The sequence below is a fragment of the Malaclemys terrapin genome, chromosome 2, assembly GCF_027887155.1.
Source record: "Malaclemys terrapin pileata isolate rMalTer1 chromosome 2, rMalTer1.hap1, whole genome shotgun sequence".
Classification (NCBI taxonomy): Eukaryota; Metazoa; Chordata; order Testudines; family Emydidae; genus Malaclemys; species Malaclemys terrapin.
Window position 1 is genome coordinate 56,473,776 of NC_071506.1, and position 22,217 is coordinate 56,495,992.

Here is a 22,217-nt window from a genome sequence, read left to right on the forward strand (position 1 = left end):
TTAGAATATATAACTAAACTATTGTTGTATGTAGACTTCTAGAAAGATCTTCTAAAAACGTTAAACTGTATTACTGGCACGCGAAACCTTAAATTAGAGTGAATAAATGAAGACTCGGCACACCACTTCTGAAAGATTGCCAACCCCGATCTACTGTATTGCAGAGAAACATTTTTTGTGTTGTTATAGAAGCACTAATATATTTAGCAAAGTCAAGAACCAAGACAACTGTTTGCTCAGTACCCCAACATCATGTAAGCAGTCTAGCAAGGTAGGACATGTCTGGGGACAGGGTCTTTTGCCCAGATGTCAACTCCTTAATCAACTGACTAAGGTGCTGGAAAGGGGAGAAAAGTCAATTGTGATGGAAGCCAGGTTGGATCATACTTCTTCCCTCACACATTTGGGACAGAACTTGACTTGGTTCACTGTTAAAAGCAGGCAAGTACTGCAAGTACTTTTAAGTAAGCATCCTTTTTGCAGTCTTGTACTTCTGAGGACAAAAGTTAGTTATTAGGAGCTGTAGACTACCTACATTTACCATTTTGAACACAAGTGGAACAGCTATTTAGCATCTTAACTGATTAGCATATGCATTTAAAGTTAAACATACATAGTAAAAATACTAAAGAAAATCTAAAATAGAGTTATCTGCCATAAATCACTATGCACACAGCCCTCAAAACATTAAGCCAGGAATATTTGCAGACCTGCATATTTAAATATATGTGCACGTTATTTATACAGAGCAAATATATACATTTATATAAAGGTCATTTGAAATATGGCACATTTGTACATGACTATTTCAATGAGAAAAATTTAGCTTGGGTCTCAACAGTTACAAGAAAAAAGCAAGCTCTATAGCTAAAATATGGACTTTACTGAAGTACTAAAAGTCTCTGAAGTTTGAACAAGACAAGATTGACAGTAAATACAAGACACACCTGCATCACAAGCCTTTGGAAAGTACTATAGGTAGAGCAACTGCATGAGTATGCATTACATTTATTAAACACTATATTATGCAGTTTGTACTGGCTGGCTTTTAATTTCCTGAACAAAACATTTAACATTATTGGCTTTAGGTATTTCACAGGGAAGAATTCCCTGCTTAGGAAGGAGATAACTAATGAGAAATTTTCAGACAGTAGGTTATCTTACCTGCTTACTATATCAATATAAATATGTCTGTCAAAGATTTAGGCACCAATTCCACAAAGACTTATATACATGCTTACACACAGAGTACTCATAGCACATAGTTAAACATGTGTGAAAAAGTCTTTCCAAAGTAGGCCCCTGTATAAAAATTCTGGAGAATACTCCAGAACTGGAGTTAAATGCTTTTGCTTCCCCCTTTTGGTTAGTCAAAGAGAAAGCTGATCTTCCTGTGATGGGCAAGAAGACTCCTTTAGAAGAGGTAAGTTTAAGCTGAAAGTTTTGGAAAATTCATACATGGCAGAAAAACAGCAGCATTACTACCAGACTGATCTCCCTCAGATTTGGATCTTAAAGATCTGTGCCACAGATATTTTAGGTCTTCAGATTCTAGTATTTTGCTATATTAGAGCATTTGTTCAAGAGTTTTCAGTCTAGCAACAAGACCTAAAAAAGCTCCTAGTAGACACCAAATGTCTACTGATGTGGAAATAGCATAATCTTAATCATATATGTACTGGAAAAAAGTCTCAAAAGAATCTGAAAGACTGTTCCAAGATGGATAATATGGGATAATATTTAACCAAAGCTATACCACAAATAAGAACGATTCCTATTTAGTGCAATTTGTTTTGTTGTTTATACAGTCCCTCATTGCTTAGGCACTTGGTTATGTATTTTACAATAAAGACCAATACTCGATGAGGCACCCAATACTCGATGAGGCACCCAAGTAATAGGAATGATCCAGTCATCAGTTAAAGAGGGCTAACCAAACAGGTAAGTCTTGCATTGTGACCTGAAGTTTATCAAACTGAAGTTCTGGCCAATCATCACTGGGAGAGAAAAAGTTGGGTGGGGAATTTAAGAGTAAATTCCTGGAATTGAACAACAGGGATGACTAAGTAAGAGGGTGTAAGGAGAAGAGACATTACATTAACATGCTGAGGTTTTATACACCTGTGGGCTACAAGTGCAAGCTTTGTTTATACAGCAGCATACTTAGTGCCCCTTAATGGCTTTCAATATCAGAAGCATTCTCATTATCTGAAAACTGAATTACATGTATTCAGTACAGATTGATAATTTTATTCAGTAAAGATTGCAATAGTTAGATACAGTGGTGACACATGATATATAAAACTCCCATAGAAAGTACTATGCAAATCATGCAGGTCAGCAAAATGAATGGTATCTTTTGGTTGAGGCATGCCACCAAATTTTTAGGCATTGCCATTCTGTGACATGGTACAGCCTAGCTGGCTCACAACAAAAGATATGACATGCTTTTCACTCCCCACATGCTGGAAAAATTAAACACTTCTCATTTTGTATTTGCAGCTACCATTTGTTCAATTTACTTGCAGTCTGAAGCAAAAGAGTGCCCATTTCACTAATTTCAAAAGAATAATGCCAAAGTCATACCTTTCAATTATTCATACACAGGTGCACTGAAATGTCAGAGTGTTTGAGGAAGTGGGAAGAATTTTCCTTTTATAATATTGTGTCAATATTTTTAAGTCACATGACAAGGAATGTGTCTTATTGTAATCCACTCATGGGTTTTTGGGACTAAACACCCTCCAAGAACAGTCATGTCTACACAAATGCTCTGGAGTACTAGGTTTTGCAGCTGTACCAGCAATTTAGCTGACATGGAAAAGTTTGACTTCACACATCTAGACACATTGTCCTAGTTTAAGTCAGCATTAACTTGCACTAAAAAAAAAAAATCTGGCTCCAGATCTGGCTGTTTCAGATGGTACCGTATGAGTTAGTTTAAAAAACAAAAACAAAAAAAAAGAGTCCACCCACTTTTGGTCAAACCAGCCATTTGTGCGACCTGGAGAGGGAGAAGAACAGCTCTGCCAATACCAAAAACTGCCAAGCATCCGCTCACCCCACTTCCCCCAAAAAGCTAAAAACGTAGGACACAGGCTGATCTCTTGATCTAGAAAAGGAGTATATACAAGCAGGTCCTCAGTTAAACAAAGAGGGACAGCTCCTTAACATTTTTAGTGAATCCAAATTCAGGAGACCCCCAACACTGATCTTTAGCCTTTAGGCCAATACAATTTTAAACAAGCATTCCAATACAAAAAGTTTGACTCATTCAGAGTTTGGAAGAAGTTTCCTTTTAAATGGAAAAATATCACAAAAATAGCTTAAGTCTAACTTGGTTTTCCCATAGCTGTTAGGAACTCAGCAAATATAAAATGGGTGCCTTAAAACAAGCTCTCTAAAACAATGCTGTAAATAAGTGACTTGATTTACATGCCTGAGGGAAGAACAGCTGGAGAATCTAGGATCCTCCCATATTTTAATGTACAGTGATGTCGTAACTGAGTTTCCAAGAAGTCTAAATTCTGTATTTAAACCACATTTTAAAAGCACAACAAGAACTCTCATTAAAGCTAGCGGACATCCCTGCTTTTGTAAGCATCAGTTGGACTTACTGCATTTTATCAGTGGCCTGTACAGCGTTTTTGGCTTTTGTCAGAGTTCACAAGATACTTTTAAACTTTTCAAGTTTCCTTTAAATGCATATTTTCAGAGTTAAGTCTCCATACACAGTATCTGATGTGCACTGAAGTTTAAATACGCTTTATAGACAAGTTCTACAATACTTGGGGAAAAGAGATTGCTCTGCTATTAAGTGTTTCGCAGTATTGATTTGAAGGGGCTCCTTTAGGGTTATGAAACAGCATTTAACTTCTATGTTAAAAAGTTACAGTAAAGAGGCATGTGAAGTTTCTGTACACCATGTATTTCACAAGATTTTAATATTACACATGCAGGAATAATCTACCAGCCATCTGCTGAAGTAGATTTCAGATTGCTTAATTCTTTGACTGTTTTGGAAGTAAATTTCATAAGCTTATTTGAGGGACCAAAGGACAATTATAATGCTGTGGACTTAGTCTGACAGCTAATGCAGGCCCAGTGTGTATCATACTAGAATGTTAAAGCAGGGTTTTATATAAATCTGTTGAAATGAGTACAAAAAATAAGAACAAAAATTCAATGAGAATTTAGCATTCTTCAGTTACTAAAACAACAGCACACAAGAATCCATGTAGCTCTATTTTACTACTAATGGTTTACTCTGGAGAATGAGTTATAATTACAAATATGCAAGATTTCTGATAAAGACTTTCTAGCTTGGTTTTCCGTTGAGGTTCTCTTCTCCTCCCTGCCAAGTCTTCAAAAGTTACAGTTTGCCTTACAGCCAACTTTAGCTACATCTCAGACAGGGCTTTTAAGAAATATTTAAGTATCTTTTGAGAAATCGGTGAATCAATACTATAGCATCAAGTGCTATCTTAAAGCTGCTAAAATGCCAGTACAAGGCTACAAAAAGTATTAATTGAAAGCAGCAGAGAAAATTATTCAGAAGTTGTTCCTACAGAAAATGTTATACTGAAAGTCATGTAAAACATTGATTTTACAATTAAATGGTTGATACAAAAATTATTTTTCTCCCTTTGCCACTCTCCAACCCTCTTGGGTAATAATCCAAAAGAGTGGTAGATTGTATGTATAAGTGCAAATTCATATACAAAACTAAGTGATAGAACACCCTTCCCAAAATAAACTGAACAAAAGTGAAGCATAAACAAATGTATAGTTACCCAGAAGTGTGCATGGCAGTTAACCATCATGGTCCTTTCAATAAGCTCATCAGGACACTCTAGGAGATGGTGCCCAGAGACCACACCAGCATTGTTAACCAGGACTGAGACCTCTCCAACCTCTTGACGGACCCTCTCAGCTGTCAAGTAGACATTCTCTCTCTTGCTCACATCACAGGTATATGTATAAACCTGCAAGTTGCAGTGGGGCAGCACCTCTTCTTCACCATCTCCAGCTGCTAGGGAATCCAGAATAGAAAGGTTACATTCTCAATTAGATCTCAACATTCAGGTAAAAAGTCACAAAGAAGAAAGAGTAAACACTCATCCATTACACTTTAAGAGTTCTATTTACTTTGGCATCATCACAGTAAACAAACCCTATATTTACTGTTCCTGCCCGAAAAAGGTAAATTTGAGGCTCCAGGTTTACTTGCAGCCATCTGAATCAAAGGTTATACTGATGAAAATGGTCTGTGCTCTTCCACTTATGAATCTTTCTTCCTAGCAAGGGATACAAGCACACAAACCCCACTCCTTCCTAGGTGGTCAGATATGAGTGATTGTGGGTGGGGGATGAAATCCTTGATTACAGCTGGGTTTGTAGGACAATGCCAAATCGAACCTGGTTTAAGTCACAAACCATTCCCCTGGTCACCATCAGACAGTATGATCAGGAAATAGTCACAAGAACTAAAGAATCCCAGAAATATCCCCTCTGGATGTTCAGCTCTAACTACCATTTTTCCTTTCCTGGCAGAAAGACCACCACTGTGATAATGCAGGTGATTTTCTTGTAAGCACATCATTTAGCTACCCTTCCTGAAGCAGGTGAAAGATAGTTTTATGGGAAGTTAGGACGCAGTTGTACAAAAATAATAGTACGGCAATACTAGAGCCCTGCAGAAGCCATCTCCAGATATGCCCCCTGCCATGAAATACTGCCCGCACGTTATAAACTGGATACTTTCTCCTCACCAGGGGTGCTGGAACCATTTTTATAACGTGGGTGCTGAGAGCCATTGAACAAAACTGTAAACCCTGTATATGATGGAAACCACTTCAACCAGAGGCTGTGGCAGCATGCCCAGCACCCCTAGTTCCAGCACCTATGCTCCTCATCCCTTGCTAAGCACCATCAGGTCTAGTGCCATGCTTCTGCCCCCCAAAAGACAGGCTGGCAGGTAAGGTAGGACCACTTCCTCATGGGAGACTAACCCAGAAAGAGTCCACTATCCCAGAGCCACACTGTCCCGGATCTCAGGCCGTGGGCTCTTATTGTAGTCTCTACATTTACGGGGGGGGGGGGGGGGGAAGGAAGGGGAGACGTGATGTATTAGAGCTATGTTTTATGTTACGATCACAAAATACATCAGCATGTAGACCCAGGAGCACAGTATGTCACTGCCTGAGGTGGGCAGCGCAGTTACCTTGGTGGGCAGCGGCAGCCGCCTCCTCGGAGATCTCCCGGTAGATGTGGCGCACCATGCCTGCCGTCTCCTCATTGCTCTGGGTGTTGATGTCCCACAGCACCAGCAGCGCTCGGCGCCGGGCAAACTCCAGGGCGAAGAGGCGGCCCAGGCCGCTGCCTGCCCCAGTGATGAGGCATACCTGCCCCGCCACACTCTTCTCCTTGGGCCTCACCAGCCACTTGGCCGCAGCCAGCACGAACGCCCAGAGCACTTTGAAAGTGACTACGAAGAACTCCAGCAGGATGTTCATGCTTGCAGCGCTGTCCCCCGGGGCTCAGCTACAGTCCCTGCTGCCTACCGCGGGAAGGGGCGTCTCCGGTGCCCTGGTACAGGGGAGCCTGCCTGCTGTGCTCCAAAGGGTCCCGCAGCCCCTCTCCAGAGAGCAAAGAACAGCCCCCCCCCCCCGCCCGCCCCGAGAAAATCCGCGCGGAGCCCAATGAACTTAAGGGACACCAGCAACCGTGGCACAGTCCGCTCAGCCTACAGAGCAAAGGGCCGTGCAAAGCTTCCCTTGGCAGCCAGAGGAGGAAAGGAGGCGAGAAGCAGCGTAGGGACCCACTACCCCCAACACTAAGCACTGCCCAGGCTCCTGAGCTCCGCACTGCCTGCAGGCACCTGGGGCTGCGACTGCCTGGGAACCGCGGCGCTTGCTGCCTCCTCTGGCTGCTCGGGAGCCGCTGCGCCTGCAGCGCTGGTTACAGGGCTGAGGACAGGGATCCTGCGCTACCAGCTCTCCTTCCCCCGCGGCGGCAGCCCCTCGCCGAACGCCAGCCAGCAAGTTCAGCCACCCAATCGAGCCGCCCTAAGTTTGCCGACAGCCGGGGCTAGCTCCCCCCTCGCTGCCGCTAGCGCTGGCTGAGGAGAAGCTATCACTAGCGCAGGGCGAGGGGCCACCTCCACCGCTCAGCCAGGGAACGAAGCGCCGGGTTTCCCTTTCCTTCGCCCCTGCCTAGCTCCCTCCTCCGGCGCTCTGCACCCCGCCACTGGTTGGAAGGGAGCATCTCCACGCTCCGCGCGCTATATACCCACGGCTGGGAAACCGGTCCCCTCCCCCACCCCATTCCCAGGCCCTCCCCCAGCCCAGCCCCTCTGCATTCCCAGATCTTCCCCCAGCCCATTTCCGCCTCCACCGGCCAGCCCACCCGCCAGCACAGCCCCACCCCTTCCTCACCGCCAGGCCCCACCAGGTCCCCTGGTGCCCCGCCAGCCGCTCTCCGTGCGCTCCCCACCCCATCTCCTCCCACAGCGGGCCCAGCCCCCACCACAGTCACGGGGAGTCGGTGGGATCCGCCCCTGCACGCCAGGCCCCGCCCCCGCGGGCCCAGACCCAGCAACGACTCCCTCCCCGCGGCCAGCCCAGAGCCGCTCTCCGCCGCTGCCTGAAACACACGCGGCGCCTCGCACAGCGATACGTGCCCAAGCCCCAGCCACTCACATCCCCCACCCCCCGCCGCACAGCGGGACTTTCGGTCCCACTTTCTGTCAGGCGACACCGGACGCATCTCTCCACGGCAGGGAGCTCGCGGTTGGGTTAGAAACGCGAGTCCTGACTGTCCTCCAAATCTTCTAGCTAGAGGAGGAAACTGGAACGGACTACATGTCCCAGAATGCAAAGCGGCCCCCTTAGCCTACAGGTCCCAGGGTGTAATGCGCCATCTTGAGTCCGGAGACTTTCAGAGACTGCATGTCCCAACATGCAATACGGCTACAGCCTTCCAACACGTCCTAGAGCCGTGGCCAAGGTGGAACTTGGTATGCTGGGACTTGTAGTCACCACCAGCCACATTGCTTCTCGGGCGAGCCCACTGTTTAAGGGTGATGTGTAAGCTGACGTACGAACCAGTTTGCAGTGTTCGACAGAGAAAGAAGTTCAGCATATTATTGTTAGTCAAATTCTAGCTATAGGACGATAATTATTCTAATATAACAATTTAATTGAACATTTGCTTGTGAATATATTTTTAATTCTCCTGTTATTTACTGTAGTTTTAATAAGATTCATGAATGTAAGGTGCTGTACTAATATAAATTAGTACTATCATTTGTTTTTACATCTATAATACTAACATAGCTGCTGTTCAGATGCTAATGTATTATTATTAATTCAACATTTTACAATAAAAGTAGCTAACATCTAGCAAAACAAACAAAACAGATCCATTAAAATAATAGATAGTAACACTGTTGATTATTCTGGGACAAACTGCTTAACCCTTACTCCCACTGAATGGTATCTCACTACACATACAGTTCCATTGTTTTCAATAGGACTGCTCTGCATGTGTGTAACTCTGCTCTATATGCAGTTCCACTGAAATCAATGAGAAAACTGGAGTAAAGTTTCATCCCTATGTAAGCATTTGCAGGATTGGGGCCCTAGAGCACAGTGAGTGGACATCTGTAAAAATACTTAGATGAACAGACTATTTTAGTCAAGTGGATTGAACTCCATTGAAGTTCATCTGTTTATGGCAGTGATGCCTTAAATGACTTTTCAAATTGCACCAGGAATCAGCTGGCTGTAGAGATGGAAATGGAACCTTAGAAACTGGGGGCCTAATGCTGCAAAGACTTAAAGTCACATTGAAGTCCGTGAGACAATTCACACAAATGAAGTTAAACTCGTGCATAAGTGTTTGCGAGACTGGGTCTTTGCCCAATTTCCAGTCCCTTTTTGTCACCATTAGGTCTGAGACCCAAAATAAAATTAACAAGATTATCCATTTAATGCATGATTAAAACTAGTTAGGGCCACAAATAAACAAAACATTGTTAGATTATAACAATAATAAGCAAGTTTCTTTCTGTATCAACTTTTTTAGATTTTTAACCACTTTCATGACCTAAACTGTGTTGATGTATGTGTCGTGTACAGAACACATTGTCCATATTCGGCAAATAATAAAAATAAATAATAACTCTGCCTGATCCCGTTAAAGTCAATACTAATACTCAGATTTAGCCTCATAAAACAACTCTTGGAGCTGAAGGGAATCAGTCACCATGGAAATGAACTATTTAATGTAATAACAACAGTGTTCTGGGCCTGAACCCTGTGGGGACTGTGGATTGCGCACAACTCAGCATGCTGAAGCTGTAGCCAAGCTGGAGGGGCTTTAGCAATGTTTTAAGAGGAAAGTGTTTATAGCCTCTACCTCCTTGTCTGTAAAAGCTTACTGTGTGTTTCAATGAGCCATCTAACCTTCGCTTTGCGCTCCTACATTCCCATCAAGCTCTGAGCCCCTTCAATTTAGCCACCGTACAGCTCAGGCACTCACTTATAGTCACCTCCCTATTCCTAAATTGTATTCAGGCACCGCGTTAGACAGCAAAACCCAGGGCTTTTGTCGTTGGCCCCTTCCCGGACCCGATTCTTTAAGTGTGTGATGCGCATGCGCGCGCTCTCTTTTCCGGTGGGGATCATGGCGGGCGTAGAGTAAGTGCAACTTCTTCCCCGGGAAAATCCGCTTCCATCGGCGGCGTGGCAGCCTCCACCCCCTGCCGGCTCCCCGAGCCCGACCACCGGGGCTCTGCCTCCCCGCTGCCGCTCGTATCGACCCACCTCAGGCCCTCCCCGGCGGCCCAGAGCTGTGTGTGGCCGGGGCGGCCTGGGCTTGGGGCGGCAGGGGGTTGGTTCTCCTCGCCTGGTGTGCCAGGACTTGATGGGGAGTCTCTTGGGTGCGGCGGCCTGACTGCGTAGGGCCCTTGCGCTTGAGGAGGAAGGGTCTTCGGGAGCGGGGCTGGGGTTGCTGGGGGAGAGATGTCGCGGTTCAGGAGCCATCATGATGGGATGCGCCAACAGCGTGCACAGTCTCCCCTGGCCGTGTCCCATAGGCAGGACCCCCAGTAACACAGCAGTCACTCCTCTCCTTTCTTGCTGTGTTAATGTGCTGTATGAAGCATTATTTAGGGCTAGATGCTGCCTTTATATGCATGAAGATAGTGGGAGTTGTGCCCATGTATCCAAGGGCACTATTTAGCTCTAAATGAATGATGCATTACAAACTGTGATGTTATTCTTCTAACAGGACAAGTGTTTCAGACGGTCCTAGACGGTCTTTCAGACAAACTCCCACAAAACTTAACGAAGTTGAATTACAAGCCTTAGTGATAATGACCTTAGACTTCCTTCATAATGAAGTATCCTCAAATTTAATTGGTATTCAAGCTATAGCCAGAGATCGCTACAGCCACCATTGCAGCTGTTTGTCAGTCTTGGACTGTCCCTGTACTGACTTGTATTCAGAGCTAGATGTAAGATCCATTGTTTGAGAGAGTTTGCCTCAATTTTAAGCTAGGGTGATAGTTTTTAAGTAGAATGAAAGAACAAAACTTTTTAGACTCCCAAATGGTGTCTAAAAGGAAGGTGTTGGATGATAGTCTTTCAAATTGCTTGTTGCTTTTAATTTGTAAGTATTCAGATAAGTGGTTGCTTTATAAATACCTAGAAGTAGCAATAAAAGGCAGTTAGCTATTTAGCTGCTGCAGCAATGCAAGTTTCCTTATCTGTGGATGAAAGAGGCTATAAGTACATATTATAATACTATGCAGGAGTTCAGGTTTGAGTAAGACCCTAAACAATTGAAGATACAGGGAGGCAGAATGTAATTATAAACTGTTCAGGACACTGAGGCCTGCATTTTTGGTTCCATGTGTGATTTATGTATATCAAAGCTGCTTATAATAAAATTCTTAGTGAAGCTAAATTTGCAGATACACCTTTCATTATTTGTCATGTGAAAGTGATCTATAACTAGACCCTCAAGTCTTTTTTTTATAATTTAGAGGAAAGAAGGTGCCATCTGTTCCAGAAAGCCTTTTAAAAAAGCGAAAGGCTTTTGCTGATATAAAGGCCAAGCGTCTGAAGAGGCTAGTGGTTCAAAAGAAGGTAAATATTTTAATAAACTTACTTGTTTGAATTGTTTAATTATACAGTGAAGGTAATTCTAATATGTAGAGATGGAGATAGAATTTAGTAGATCTTAAATCTGATATATAGACAGCTGTCTTGTTAATCACGGACATTTTGTAGGGTATTTTACTACGCACTACCCTTCAGAAAGAACAGTAATTTTTGGGAGAGTAATCTTAGAGGCAGTATTAGGATTTGAAGTTAAGAGTTTAATGTTCGTTGGTATATGGCAGGAAGATAGCCTATTCAGTAAGAAATTGCGTATTGGGGCACGATGACATAGCTGTTAAAGACGTTTAAAAACTTTGTCCAAAATGTCACTAATATTACTCTAAATACCAGGCGAGGGAAACAAACTGGTCTGCTTGTCTTAACTATGTCCAAAGTGTGGCAATAAATAATGGTTGTATGCACAGGAGATGCTACAGTACTTTAAAGCTGAGGTTGATTTTTTTCTGCTTTTATATGTTAGGATGGTGTTATCTATTGTACACATTTTGTAAAGCTTATTGATCACTTGGAATAATATTATTGAGCTGTTGTAGGTTAATATACTTATGAACATAGTGTACTTTTGGATGACATTTTATCCCTAATTTCAGCTTCGTAAAGCTCAAAGAAAACTCATCTATGCAAGAGCTCAGGCCTATCACAAGGAGTACAGGCAAATGTATAGACGTGAGATTCGTATGGCCCGAATGGCACGCAAAGCTGGCAATTACTATGTACCTGCTGAACCAAAATTGGCCTTCGTGATCAGGATCAGAGGGTAAGATATTTACCATTTTGGACTATGATTAAAATTCATGGGGAATAGATTCATTTTGTTAAGATGTGTGGGGGAAATTTGGCCTTACCATATTTGATAGAGCAGCACTATAGAGTACTTAAAAGATCATATCATTTGTAATAAAAGCCTTCCACTAGTAGGTCCAGGTAGGTTGACAGTACTAGCAGAGGACTCGTTCAGTTAGTCTAGTTCCAACCACAAACCCACCAACATATTGGGAACAAAGCCCATGTTTTGACATTGTCAGTACATTGTCAGTCTGTCACATCTTACGCGCATTTAACATGCGCGATTTCAACTTTACACGGTTGGCAAAAACAAAACAAAAAGAGAAAAACAACAGTTTTAATACTTTACCTGTGGTGCGGGCGATTTCGCCCGCCATTGAACTCAATGGGTTTTGGCTATACACGGTTTTAGCTTTATGCGCTAACTGCGGAATGGAACCCCTGTGTAAGATGAGACAGACCTGTAAAGAGGCAAACTAGCAACTGTGCATGGAGAGTGAATTATCCTCATTTACATTTAATCTTGGAGTGATGATAAAAGAGCAGGTTTATCTATCAATTCAAATTGTTTTCCATGCTTGTTCTTCTATTATATACCTGCAACATTGCAAAAATTAGTATTTGTTACTTTTACAACGTAAACTGGATAATATGAATAAGTCTGCAGACCATTATTAATGAGGCACCATAGAAATCTCTCCCTCCACATGTTTCCGAACAGCTTGTTTAAAGGTGTACTAGGAGAGAGAAATCAACTAGTGATCCAGGAAAAAGGCTGTTTAAAGAAGGGTGTACCTGGTTCTCATTAAAGGGATATTGAACTATATCCCTGGTTGTTTTCTGGTGGGGGCACTGAATTGTGAATCAAGAGTATCACCTTTCTGCTTTGCTTTTGCTCGAGTAGGTCAGACTGAGCCCTTGTAAGCTTGTTGAAGAGAGACTCTAGATTAAAAGTAGTAGATCTGGTTTGAATGAAAGTTTCAGAGGGTACGTCTGCTTACCTACGGGTTCTGCAGTAAGCAGTCGATCTTCTGGGATTGATTTATCGCGTCTAGACAAGACGCGATAAATCGATCCCGCAAGTGCTCACTGTCCACGAGAGGAGTACGCGGTGTTGACGGGGGAGCCTGCCTGCCGTGTGTGGAACTGCGGTAAGTACCTTGTAGTTCGAACTAAGATACTTCGACTTCAGCTACGTTATTCACGTAGCTGAAGTTGCTTATCTTAGTTCGAACTGGGGGGGTTAGCGTGGACCAGCCCAGAGTATAAAATAGAGATGGTAAAACATAATACAGTTCACTGCAATTGTTACTTTGAATCACTGGTAAGCATATAGCTAATTACTGAATCAAAGCCACATAGCCATGTAGATCAAATTATTTGAATATTACTACAGACAAATGTAAATCTAAGCATATCACTTCTGCACTTTGCAGTATCAATGGAGTTAGCCCGAAGGTCCGTAAGGTATTGCAGCTCCTTCGCCTGCGTCAGATTTTCAATGGCACATTTGTAAAACTCAACAAGGCTTCAATTAACATGCTGCGGATTGTTGAACCCTACATTGCATGGGGGTAAGTGAAGTTTTCAATGTAACTTTATCAAGTGAATTTTAAAAGTAAAATACAGGATGTATTGCTCAACACTGAAATAAGAAGCAGAAAAAGTAAACACAAGACCTGGTCTGACTCTCCATCATGAATTCCCATTGGCGCAACATGAAGTGTTTTGCATCCATTGTGTTGCACTGGGTTATTACCCTTGGCATGCTAAGTTCCCTCTAAGCTGTGTGGCCACACAGCTGCCTATTGAGCATCACTCTGGAGTGCTCAAGTCTGCGGCAGCGAGAGATACCTCTTCCCAAACCCTGGACCTGCTGTGGCACCCAGCCCCGGACCTGCCACAACAGTGGAACAGGCGCCCTGACCCAGCCCAACTGGGACCTTCCCCTGCCTGGCCCTGAACCTGCCGCAGCTGGGGGAAAGGCACCTCTCCCACCCAGTCCAGGTGCTGCTGTGGGGAGAGAGAGATGAGGGGGAGTCCTCTCTCCCCAGGTAGCCCCACTGCACCCCAAACTGCTCAGCCCCACCCCAGAGCCCTCACCCCCCCACACACACTGCACCCCAACCCTCTGTCCCAGCCCTGAGCCCCCTCCACACTCCAAACCCCCCTTGGTTCCACCCCGCCACATGAATTTTGATATATGCACCAATATGGAGGTGATGTGTGGCACATCACCTCCATATTGGTGCACATAACAAAACTCATTCCACACATGGGTGGGAAAAATTAGAGGAAACACTGTTGGTCTGTGCATTGTCCTCATACTAAGCTCGAATAATTTAATATAGAACTTCATTTTTTGGCATTATTGAATGAGAATCCCAATCACTTCTATCTCACTTTGATATTTCAGTTACCCCAATCTGAAATCTGTGCATGAACTGATCTACAAGCGTGGTTACGGCAAGATCAACAGGCAGCGCATTGCTCTGACTGACAATTCTCTGATTCAGCGGTGTCTTGGTAAATACAACTTAATTTTTTAGCAATGACTTTGGTTTAAGATTATCTGATTTAGCTAAAAATATGAGCTTAAAAATTCTGAACACTACCTCTATCATTAAAAATAGGTTTTACTATGACAAATCACTATCTTGGCAACTTGATACAAAGCAGGAATGAAAGTATTAGCTTTTCCTATTAGAAATCAAAACTTTCAAAAATGTAAGGTAAATTAACTAACTATTATAATTTGACTAGGGTATTCAACAATAAACCTTGTCTCTCAGCTTGATTTGCATTGATTTCTAATGGAAAAACTGATAGGTCAAGCAGGAGCCTTTTATGAATGAAAATATCAGCGAGAAATCATTACCACTAGGAGTGGAAATACTGAAACAATGGCAGGTATTTCTGAACTGTTTTGAAATCTTTTACTAAGTAAATATGCAGTAATCAATATCTTATATCTAATCAGATTAAAATTTTGGGATATTAATTTAACATTGTGGTGCAGGAAGTTAATTTCCACATTCCACGTTACTGAATGTTGGTGAAACCTCACCCTCCCCATTCATCTGGAATTAACGGCAAAATAGTTTGTCTATTCACAATTCAAATGGTTCTTGTTTGTTTTTCCATTATTTACCTGGGTCACTAAAAATAGCAGTATATGTTCTACTTTTATAATTTGCTGAGATACACACTGTATTTATAGTTTGTGTGTGTATATATATATATCTCCTCAATATATATTCCACTCTATATGCATCCGAAGAAGTGGGCTGTAGTCCACGAAAGCTTATGCTCTAATAAATTTGTTAGTCTAAGCTGCCACAAGTACTCCTGTTCTTTTTGTGTAATCAGTGTTGATTTAACTTACGTTTTTTTAAAAGACCACTATGAAACAATGTTTACCAAAATTCCATTAGATTATCATGGTTTTCTTTTCCCTGTCATTGCTGGTTAGTATTATTATATAAACAAGCTTTCTGTAGTGTTTTTCTGTCTTTTTTCATATGTAAGGGGGAAGCAAACCATTTGTTTCTAATTAGCAATAGTAACAGCCTTGAGGGGGAAAATAGTACACCACTTGTTTTGAAACATTAAAGCAGAGCATGCTGATTTGTGGAATTGACTTGATCTCAAGCAAACAACTTGAGATAGCATTGGTTACTAGTGAACATAACACTTGAGACAACTTTTGGGTTGTGGATAGTGTTTTGTAGGTAATCATGCCACAGGCCTTGGGTTTTAGTCTGATAGTCCTGTATAATTACTGTTTCCTGGATTTCAGAGAAATATGGCATCATCTGCATGGAAGATGTAGTCCATGAGATCTATACTGTTGGTAAGAACTTCAAAGTGGTGAACAACTTTCTATGGCCCTTCAAGTTATCTTCTCCTCGAGGTGGAATGAAAAAGAAAACTATCCACTTTGTGGAAGGTGGAGATGCTGGCAACAGGGAAGATCAGATTAACAGGCTCATAAGGAGAATGAACTAATGGTAAGACACTTAATGTCACAGGGAAAATGTACCTTAAAATTAGCACCTCCTTAATTTTACATTAAATATGCAGTAAAGGATGTGGTCCAGTGGATATGGAAGGCAAAGTTGCCTGATTTTAAGGTGGGGGGGGGGGGGGTATGTAGTGGATGTATATTATCTGTTTGGATCAGACTGTTAGAGTGTGAAGCCTTATTGAACTAGTTTGTCCAATATCTTATCATTAACTTATTTTTAATGTTAAAATCTTCTCAAAGGTTATAAAAACATGTACAGAAATTGTTTGGATCTTCATAGTTGCTATGTATTTTTCCCCAACAACTTACTACTAACTTGCTAAACAAATAATTTACATATTTAGCCATGCTTGGGATTTGTAATGGAAACACTGACTGCCCTTCCTTACTGGCATTAAAGGATCAAAAGTAATAGTCATTCCCAGAAAGGTCCTTACTTTTGCTGTTAGCCATCAGTTAACTTCATCTGGCCACAAGGGTTCTTTCTTGTAACCACTAATCTAGATACAAGTGATCTCTTTGAATTTGGCTCTTAGCTTTGCAGAGTCAGATATGCTTATAGAAATGGTAGGGGATGGTATGGACTATAAAAGCACTTCTAAACTTTTAATTGAGTGTGTGTATTAACAGGACATCTCTGTTCCCTATATTGGCGAAAGTAATACTCTATTTCAGAAAAACAGGCAAAAGGAAACCATAAAGCAAAAAGTTAGTATGGATTGTTGAAATGGCCAGAGGGCTTGAGGACTACCAAATTCCTAGTCTAGAGGCTGATAAGAAAAAGGTCAGCCCACCAATGTGCTCCATGGACAATGCTACGATGCATTTTATTAACCCACGTATGTTGGAATTTCTAATGGTGCTATTCATGGACAGTGCTTGGCACTAGAGCTCGTCAGGAACTTTGACAATGTTTTTGTTGGAACATGCCAGTTTGGCAAAACTGAACTGTTTAGTGGGAAAGGATCTGTTTTGACAAGTTTTCAGCTCAGATTTTTAAAAATTTCAAAATTGTCAAAACATTTCATTATGACATCTGAATTGAAAAATTCTGGGCTTCTGGTTTAAAATGACTGTTTTGAAATTTAAAAAACAAATTCAAAATTACTGAAACTTTCAATTGACCTAAACTGGAATCTTCATGGATTTGGGGTTTGTGAAAATTTGAGATTGACTTTGTCCCCATTTGGAATGGGAAATTGTTCAGAATAATTTTTGTGGGATGGGAAGAGTGTTTCCACTTGGCTGTACTTGGGACCTTTTTCATATCAGCCTTTAGTGACAGTCTGATACCTATGCTCTGCGGAGAATTCTGACCACTACACATACGCACAACTCATGTCCTCCACAGATTTTTGTTCCTCTGCAGAATATAGGGCCCCCTGGGGACAGGGGCAGATGTGCCTGACTGAATGGGAGAGGCTAGAGGTCAGCCAGGGTCTGCATGGGGGAGGTTCCCTACTTCTCCCATCCACACCCAACAACCCACCAGGTTCACTCCCAGGCTCCTTCCCAGCAATTGCTTCCCTGTCCCTCAGCTCCTCGGTTACCCCGAGTCCCTCCCCAAAGTTTTTGTGCTGCTTGTGAGGGGTGCTGGAAATAGATTCCTTACTAGGCATATTATTTGTCAAAAAACACTTCCTGAATCTTTTTTTTAGTCTGTATTGTTACAGACATACTTGCTGACAAGTATTTTGAAATAAATTACTAAAATAATTGAAACTGGCATGATTATATTGTTATTTTGACAAATAAAATATGCAGAATTTTAAAATATTGTGGGCAGAAAAGATTGCATCATTCAGTCTGCCCTTCCTGCTGTGAGCATAAGAAGGGTTCTGCTACTTCAACGCACATTCCTCCCTTCATTTTCAGAGTTCTCTGTCCTCTGGCACATTCTTCAGTTCCAGTAACTACTTTTGCTGTTTGTAGCTTTCCTAAGCAGCAGCAGACTGAAACTGACTTGGTTCTTGTTAGCTACCTGTTGCCCACAGGGTTCTGAATAGCAGCTAGTCTTATCAGTTTTCTTCTGTTGCCTGACTAAAGTCTGAATGGTAGCTGCAGAGATGCACGGAGCTATGATCAGAGTTTTGTGCTGCATTGACAGAGCAGAATAGACTGGATACAAAGACTTATTTGGGCCATTTTAGCAATAAGATGTCACAAAGCACTGCTTTAAAGAAGAACAAAGGAAATATGTACTCCCACGCCTTTAGAGAAATTATGCATTAGTAAGGCTACGATTTAGTCATAGTTAGGAACCAAATTCATGGTCCATGTTGGTCAATTTCACATCAGAGGATTTTAAAAATAGTAAGTTTCATAATTTCAGCTATTTAAATCTGAAATTTCACAGTGATTTAATTGTAGGGGTCCTGACCCAAAAAGGAATTGTGGGGGAGGTCGCAAGGTTATTGTAGGGGGGGTGTTGCTGTATGTTACCCTTACTTCTGCATCACTGATGCTGCCTTCAAAGCTTGGTGGCTGCTGGCCCGGAGCCCAGTTCTGAAGGCAGAGCCACCACCAGCAGCAGTGTTTAAGTGAGGATGGCATGGGTATGGTATTTGCCACCCTTACTTCCATACTGCTGACTGCAGAGCGGGACCTTTAGTCAGTAGCCTTCACCCTCCAGCCGCCCAGCTCTGAAGGCAGCAGGACAGAAGTAAAGGGTGGCATGGTATGGCATTGCCACCCTTACTTCTGTGCTGCTGCTGGTGGGTTGCTGCCTGACAAATAGCCGCTGTTCTCTGGCCTCCCAGCAATGAAAGCAGCGCAGAAGTAAGGGTGGCAATACCGCAACCTCCCTAAAATAACCTTGTGACCTCCCTCCACAACTTCCTTTTGGAAGGACCCCCAATTTGAGAAACACTGGTCTCCCCCCATGAAATCTGTATAGTACAAGGTAAACGCACACAACATACCAAATTTCATTTGGGGGGCTGGGGGGGACACCAGATTTCACAGTCCATGATGCGTTTTTCATGGCTGAATTTGGTAGGGCCCTAGTTATGGGTATTTTTAGTAAAAGTGATGGACAGGTCATGGGCAATAAACAAAAATTCACCACCCATGACCTGTCCATGACTTATACTGTAAATATCCGTGACTAAATCGGGGTGTGTGTGGGGAAAAAAAAAAAATCACAGAATTCTTGACTTCTGTGACAGACACGGAGCCCTACTCATGCCCTTTTTAAAAACCCAAGCACCTAAATTAGATTAAACAAGTACTCAACATCACTGATTTTACTATACTACACTACAAAATAGCAAGCCTTCAGATTACTTACTCATTAGAGATTACGAACACCTAAATGCTTTTCTGTGCCCTTAGAGGAGGAGAGAAGGTCTTAATTTTTTAAAGGTGAATTTTTATGGCTGAAGATACCTTCCCAATATCAACAATTCAAATAAAGTAATTGAAACAATGTTTCAATTGACCCAAGCCGATTTTTGGTTTGTTTTGTTCTTTCCAGTAGACACTTGGGGTTGACTGGAGATGGGGGAGTGTTTTCCTCCCTGTTGGAAAATGGGCTGCCTTCTCTGAAACTGCCTGCTCATAGCAGTACAGGGGGTTTGTGATGAGCTCTGAAATTGGCCTTACCACTTGCTGGTTGTCTATGTGCTTTAAGTTCTATGGATCAGAAGTGCTGTAAGAGCTTGTTCTGTAGCTGGCTAGTCACATGGTGCTGGTTTCTCGCTCCACCTGCTAATTGCAAATAGGCAGTTTAAAATGTTAAATATTTCCTAAGTAAGCAATTAGTATTCTCAGGAATAGATGATTGGCTGGTGGGAAGAGGGGAAGTAGACCATTCTTTGAAATCTTTCGGAGCTCTTCTGAATAAGACTTGGAGGTTGGGATAAAATTATATTGCTATTATGCTAGTCTAGGGATCACAATTAAGTTTTGCAGAATTTTTTTTATTTGGTTCTGATGGGGTAACTTTCTGGCTGGTTAATAGCACAGTGCTTTTAACATCATTCCTAGAAATTTAACAAATGTGATGAAAAAACACTTCTAAAATTAGTAAATAAATCTTCAATCATTCAAAATTGAGCAAACTGCCTTTGTTAGATGTCCGCAAACTGGATGGCAGTTCCCTCTTGTCTAAATAAATTGCTGTATTTTTCAACTGTATCCCAACAGCTTTAAGACCACACATCGCTCTATAGCAGGGGTTCTTAAACTGGGGGTCGGGACCCCTCAGGGGGTCACGAGGTTATTACATGGGGGGTCGTGAGCTGTTAACCTCCACCTTAAACCCTGCTTTGCCTCCAGCATTTATAATGCTGTTAAATATATAAAAAAAGTGTTTAATTTATAAGGAGGGGTCGCACTCAGATGCTTGCTGTGTGAAAGGGCGGGTCATCAGTACAAGAGTTTGAGAACCACTGCTCTATAGCCTATATCAGTATGCAGTCTGCACTCCTTCCATCAATGAGCTTTGCTTTTAAGTTTACCCAGCATGATGGAACATCATTGTGGCCTAAGCTTCCAGGAGCTTTGTGTGGGAAGGAAGTTTAAGCCCTACTTTTTCCTTTCTTCCCCTGAATGTGGTTAAGCTGCCTCTGTGCTCATATATACAGGTGGCTCAAGTTCAGTGAAACGGTGCTTGTCATGATTTTGATTGGTGTTCCACCTCAATAGCATTCCTTGTCACTAGCTGGGTTCGGTTTCAGTCCATTCTAGACTAGTACTACAGGTCAATACAAACTGCTGTGTCACTTCCATTTCCTTTTAATCACACTTCCTTGTTCTTATGCCCTTGCCATGTTATATTTGGGCTGCAGGTATCAGCAAAGCATTTTTAAAAAACTCCTATAGACCCCTTTCATTGGTCTGCAGCTTTTGTAAATACTTTCTCCCCTTTGTTTCCATTCCCCTGTATTTTCTTTCCTGCAGAAAATCCCAGTTACTTTACTACTATCTACTGAAATTGTTTACACATTCTCTTTAAATATATGAACAATGATTAACTCTTTGGAAAGACTATTCAATTTTCTCATTCATTACAAAACTTCGTGAGGGGGCAGAGAATTGTCTGCTAGTAATGTAGTGAAAACTAGCTCCCTAGCTTAATAAGGAATAGTGTTCATCTGAGCTAATGCTCACGTAAGCAAATGTCTTCTAAAGGGTGGTATGCCTGAAGGTGAATGTTCATTTCAATGTTACGTACCTGTGAGGGTATGATTATTCTCCTCTGCCCCTTTGTCTACATTAGGGAGATTTACTAAATATTTCCTATGGTTGCCAGCATTGTCTCACCTTGAGCAGTGTTTGTGTTGGGAGGCCCAATGCAGCTGAGTGCTTAACAAAGCTGAAAGGAGTGCCTTTAAGCCTTTGCTTAAAATTCCCTTGTATAGATACAGGATGGAGCTGGATTGAAGTGCATTTTTACATAAGTTTAGCATCAACATTAACAGCAGGGACTATGACTTGGTTGTGTTCTGCCTTAAATACTAGCTTTCCTCTTCTTTCAAGGTAGACTTGCTTCTTTCTTTTGTCACATTAATGTTCTTATATTAGGAGACATAAGATGTTCTAAAGCTACAGTTGGAAGACAGTGCTTTATTGCAAATAAAGAAGCTTACGTATTGAGGTTGGAGCTATTTGACTTGAATAGGATTCTAGTAAAGTCATATTAAATAGTTAGCACCTAAGGGTCTTTTCCGTGTGGTTGAAAATATATATGTCACATCAGCTGTGAAACTGATAGTTCTACATGATGGTAATATAGAAATTAAGAAAGTCAAATAATAAATAGTTAATGTTAATTTGTCTTCTCTTTCAGGTGCCCAGCAGTGGACTTTCCTACTCTGATCTGTTAATAAAAAAAAATGTTCTGTGCATAACAGTCTCAAGTCATTTTGCCTGGGGATTTTTCTGTAGTACTCCTGTGTAGTCACATTGTCTAAAAGTGGGCTTTAATAGGGTACTCCCAAAGCTTCATAATTAAGATTCAGTAGCAGAGACTTCTAAAATACTACTTCCTTTTTATTTTACTTCACACTTATTCTTCCTCTCCTCAAATATGAAGTACCTTCAGGGTAAGCCCTCCCACCCTCTTCTGACTTTCAACTGTAGCAGAGAAGAGGTATAGAGTGGCTTTTTTGGGGGGAGGAGGGGGGATGATGGGTAAGAGTCTTATTTCTATTCACTGATTAAGGCCCTAGGAGGGCTGCAGAATCCAGGCTCAGTTTGCTGCAACATACATC

At 42.0% G+C, this 22,217-nt stretch overlaps 2 protein-coding genes across 3 annotated transcripts in view; one reads left to right on the forward strand and one right to left on the reverse strand.

Moving 5' to 3' along the window:
• RDH10 (retinol dehydrogenase 10) overlaps positions 1–7,286 on the reverse strand; it is a 41,200-nt gene extending 33,914 nt beyond the window's left edge. The window contains exons 1-2 of one of the 2 annotated variants that reach the window (XM_054018472.1): positions 6,224–7,286; positions 4,794–5,029 (exon numbers count right to left, since the gene is read on the reverse strand). In XM_054018472.1, coding sequence (XP_053874447.1) covers positions 4,794–5,029; positions 6,224–6,515 — 528 coding nt within the window. In that variant the 5' untranslated portion in view covers positions 6,516–7,286. Of the gene's footprint in view, positions 1–4,793; positions 5,033–6,223 lie in introns of both variants that reach the window. The other variant, XM_054018471.1, reaches the window with a different exon arrangement.
• A 2,401-nt stretch (positions 7,287–9,687) lies between these two features.
• On the forward strand, positions 9,688–21,867 carry RPL7 (ribosomal protein L7). Its single transcript, XM_054017192.1, has 7 exons — positions 9,688–9,701; positions 11,051–11,153; positions 11,780–11,946; positions 13,412–13,549; positions 14,392–14,501; positions 15,775–15,985; positions 21,794–21,867. Exons 1-6 carry the CDS (start codon positions 9,688–9,690, stop codon positions 15,981–15,983), a joined length of 741 nt encoding a protein of 246 aa, XP_053873167.1. The 3' UTR covers positions 15,984–15,985; positions 21,794–21,867.
• Positions 21,868–22,217: the final 350 nt, after the last annotated feature.

What these genes read in the sequence shown, in the direction of transcription:
- RPL7 (XM_054017192.1), top strand. An exon ending in GAACCCTACATTGCATGGGG is followed by an intron (nt 13,550 to 14,391) that starts GTAAGTGAAGTT and finishes TTGATATTTCAG; the next exon opens with TTACCCCAATCTGAAATCTG. An exon ending in TCTGATTCAGCGGTGTCTTG is followed by an intron (nt 14,502 to 15,774) that starts GTAAATACAACT and finishes CCTGGATTTCAG; the next exon opens with AGAAATATGGCATCATCTGC.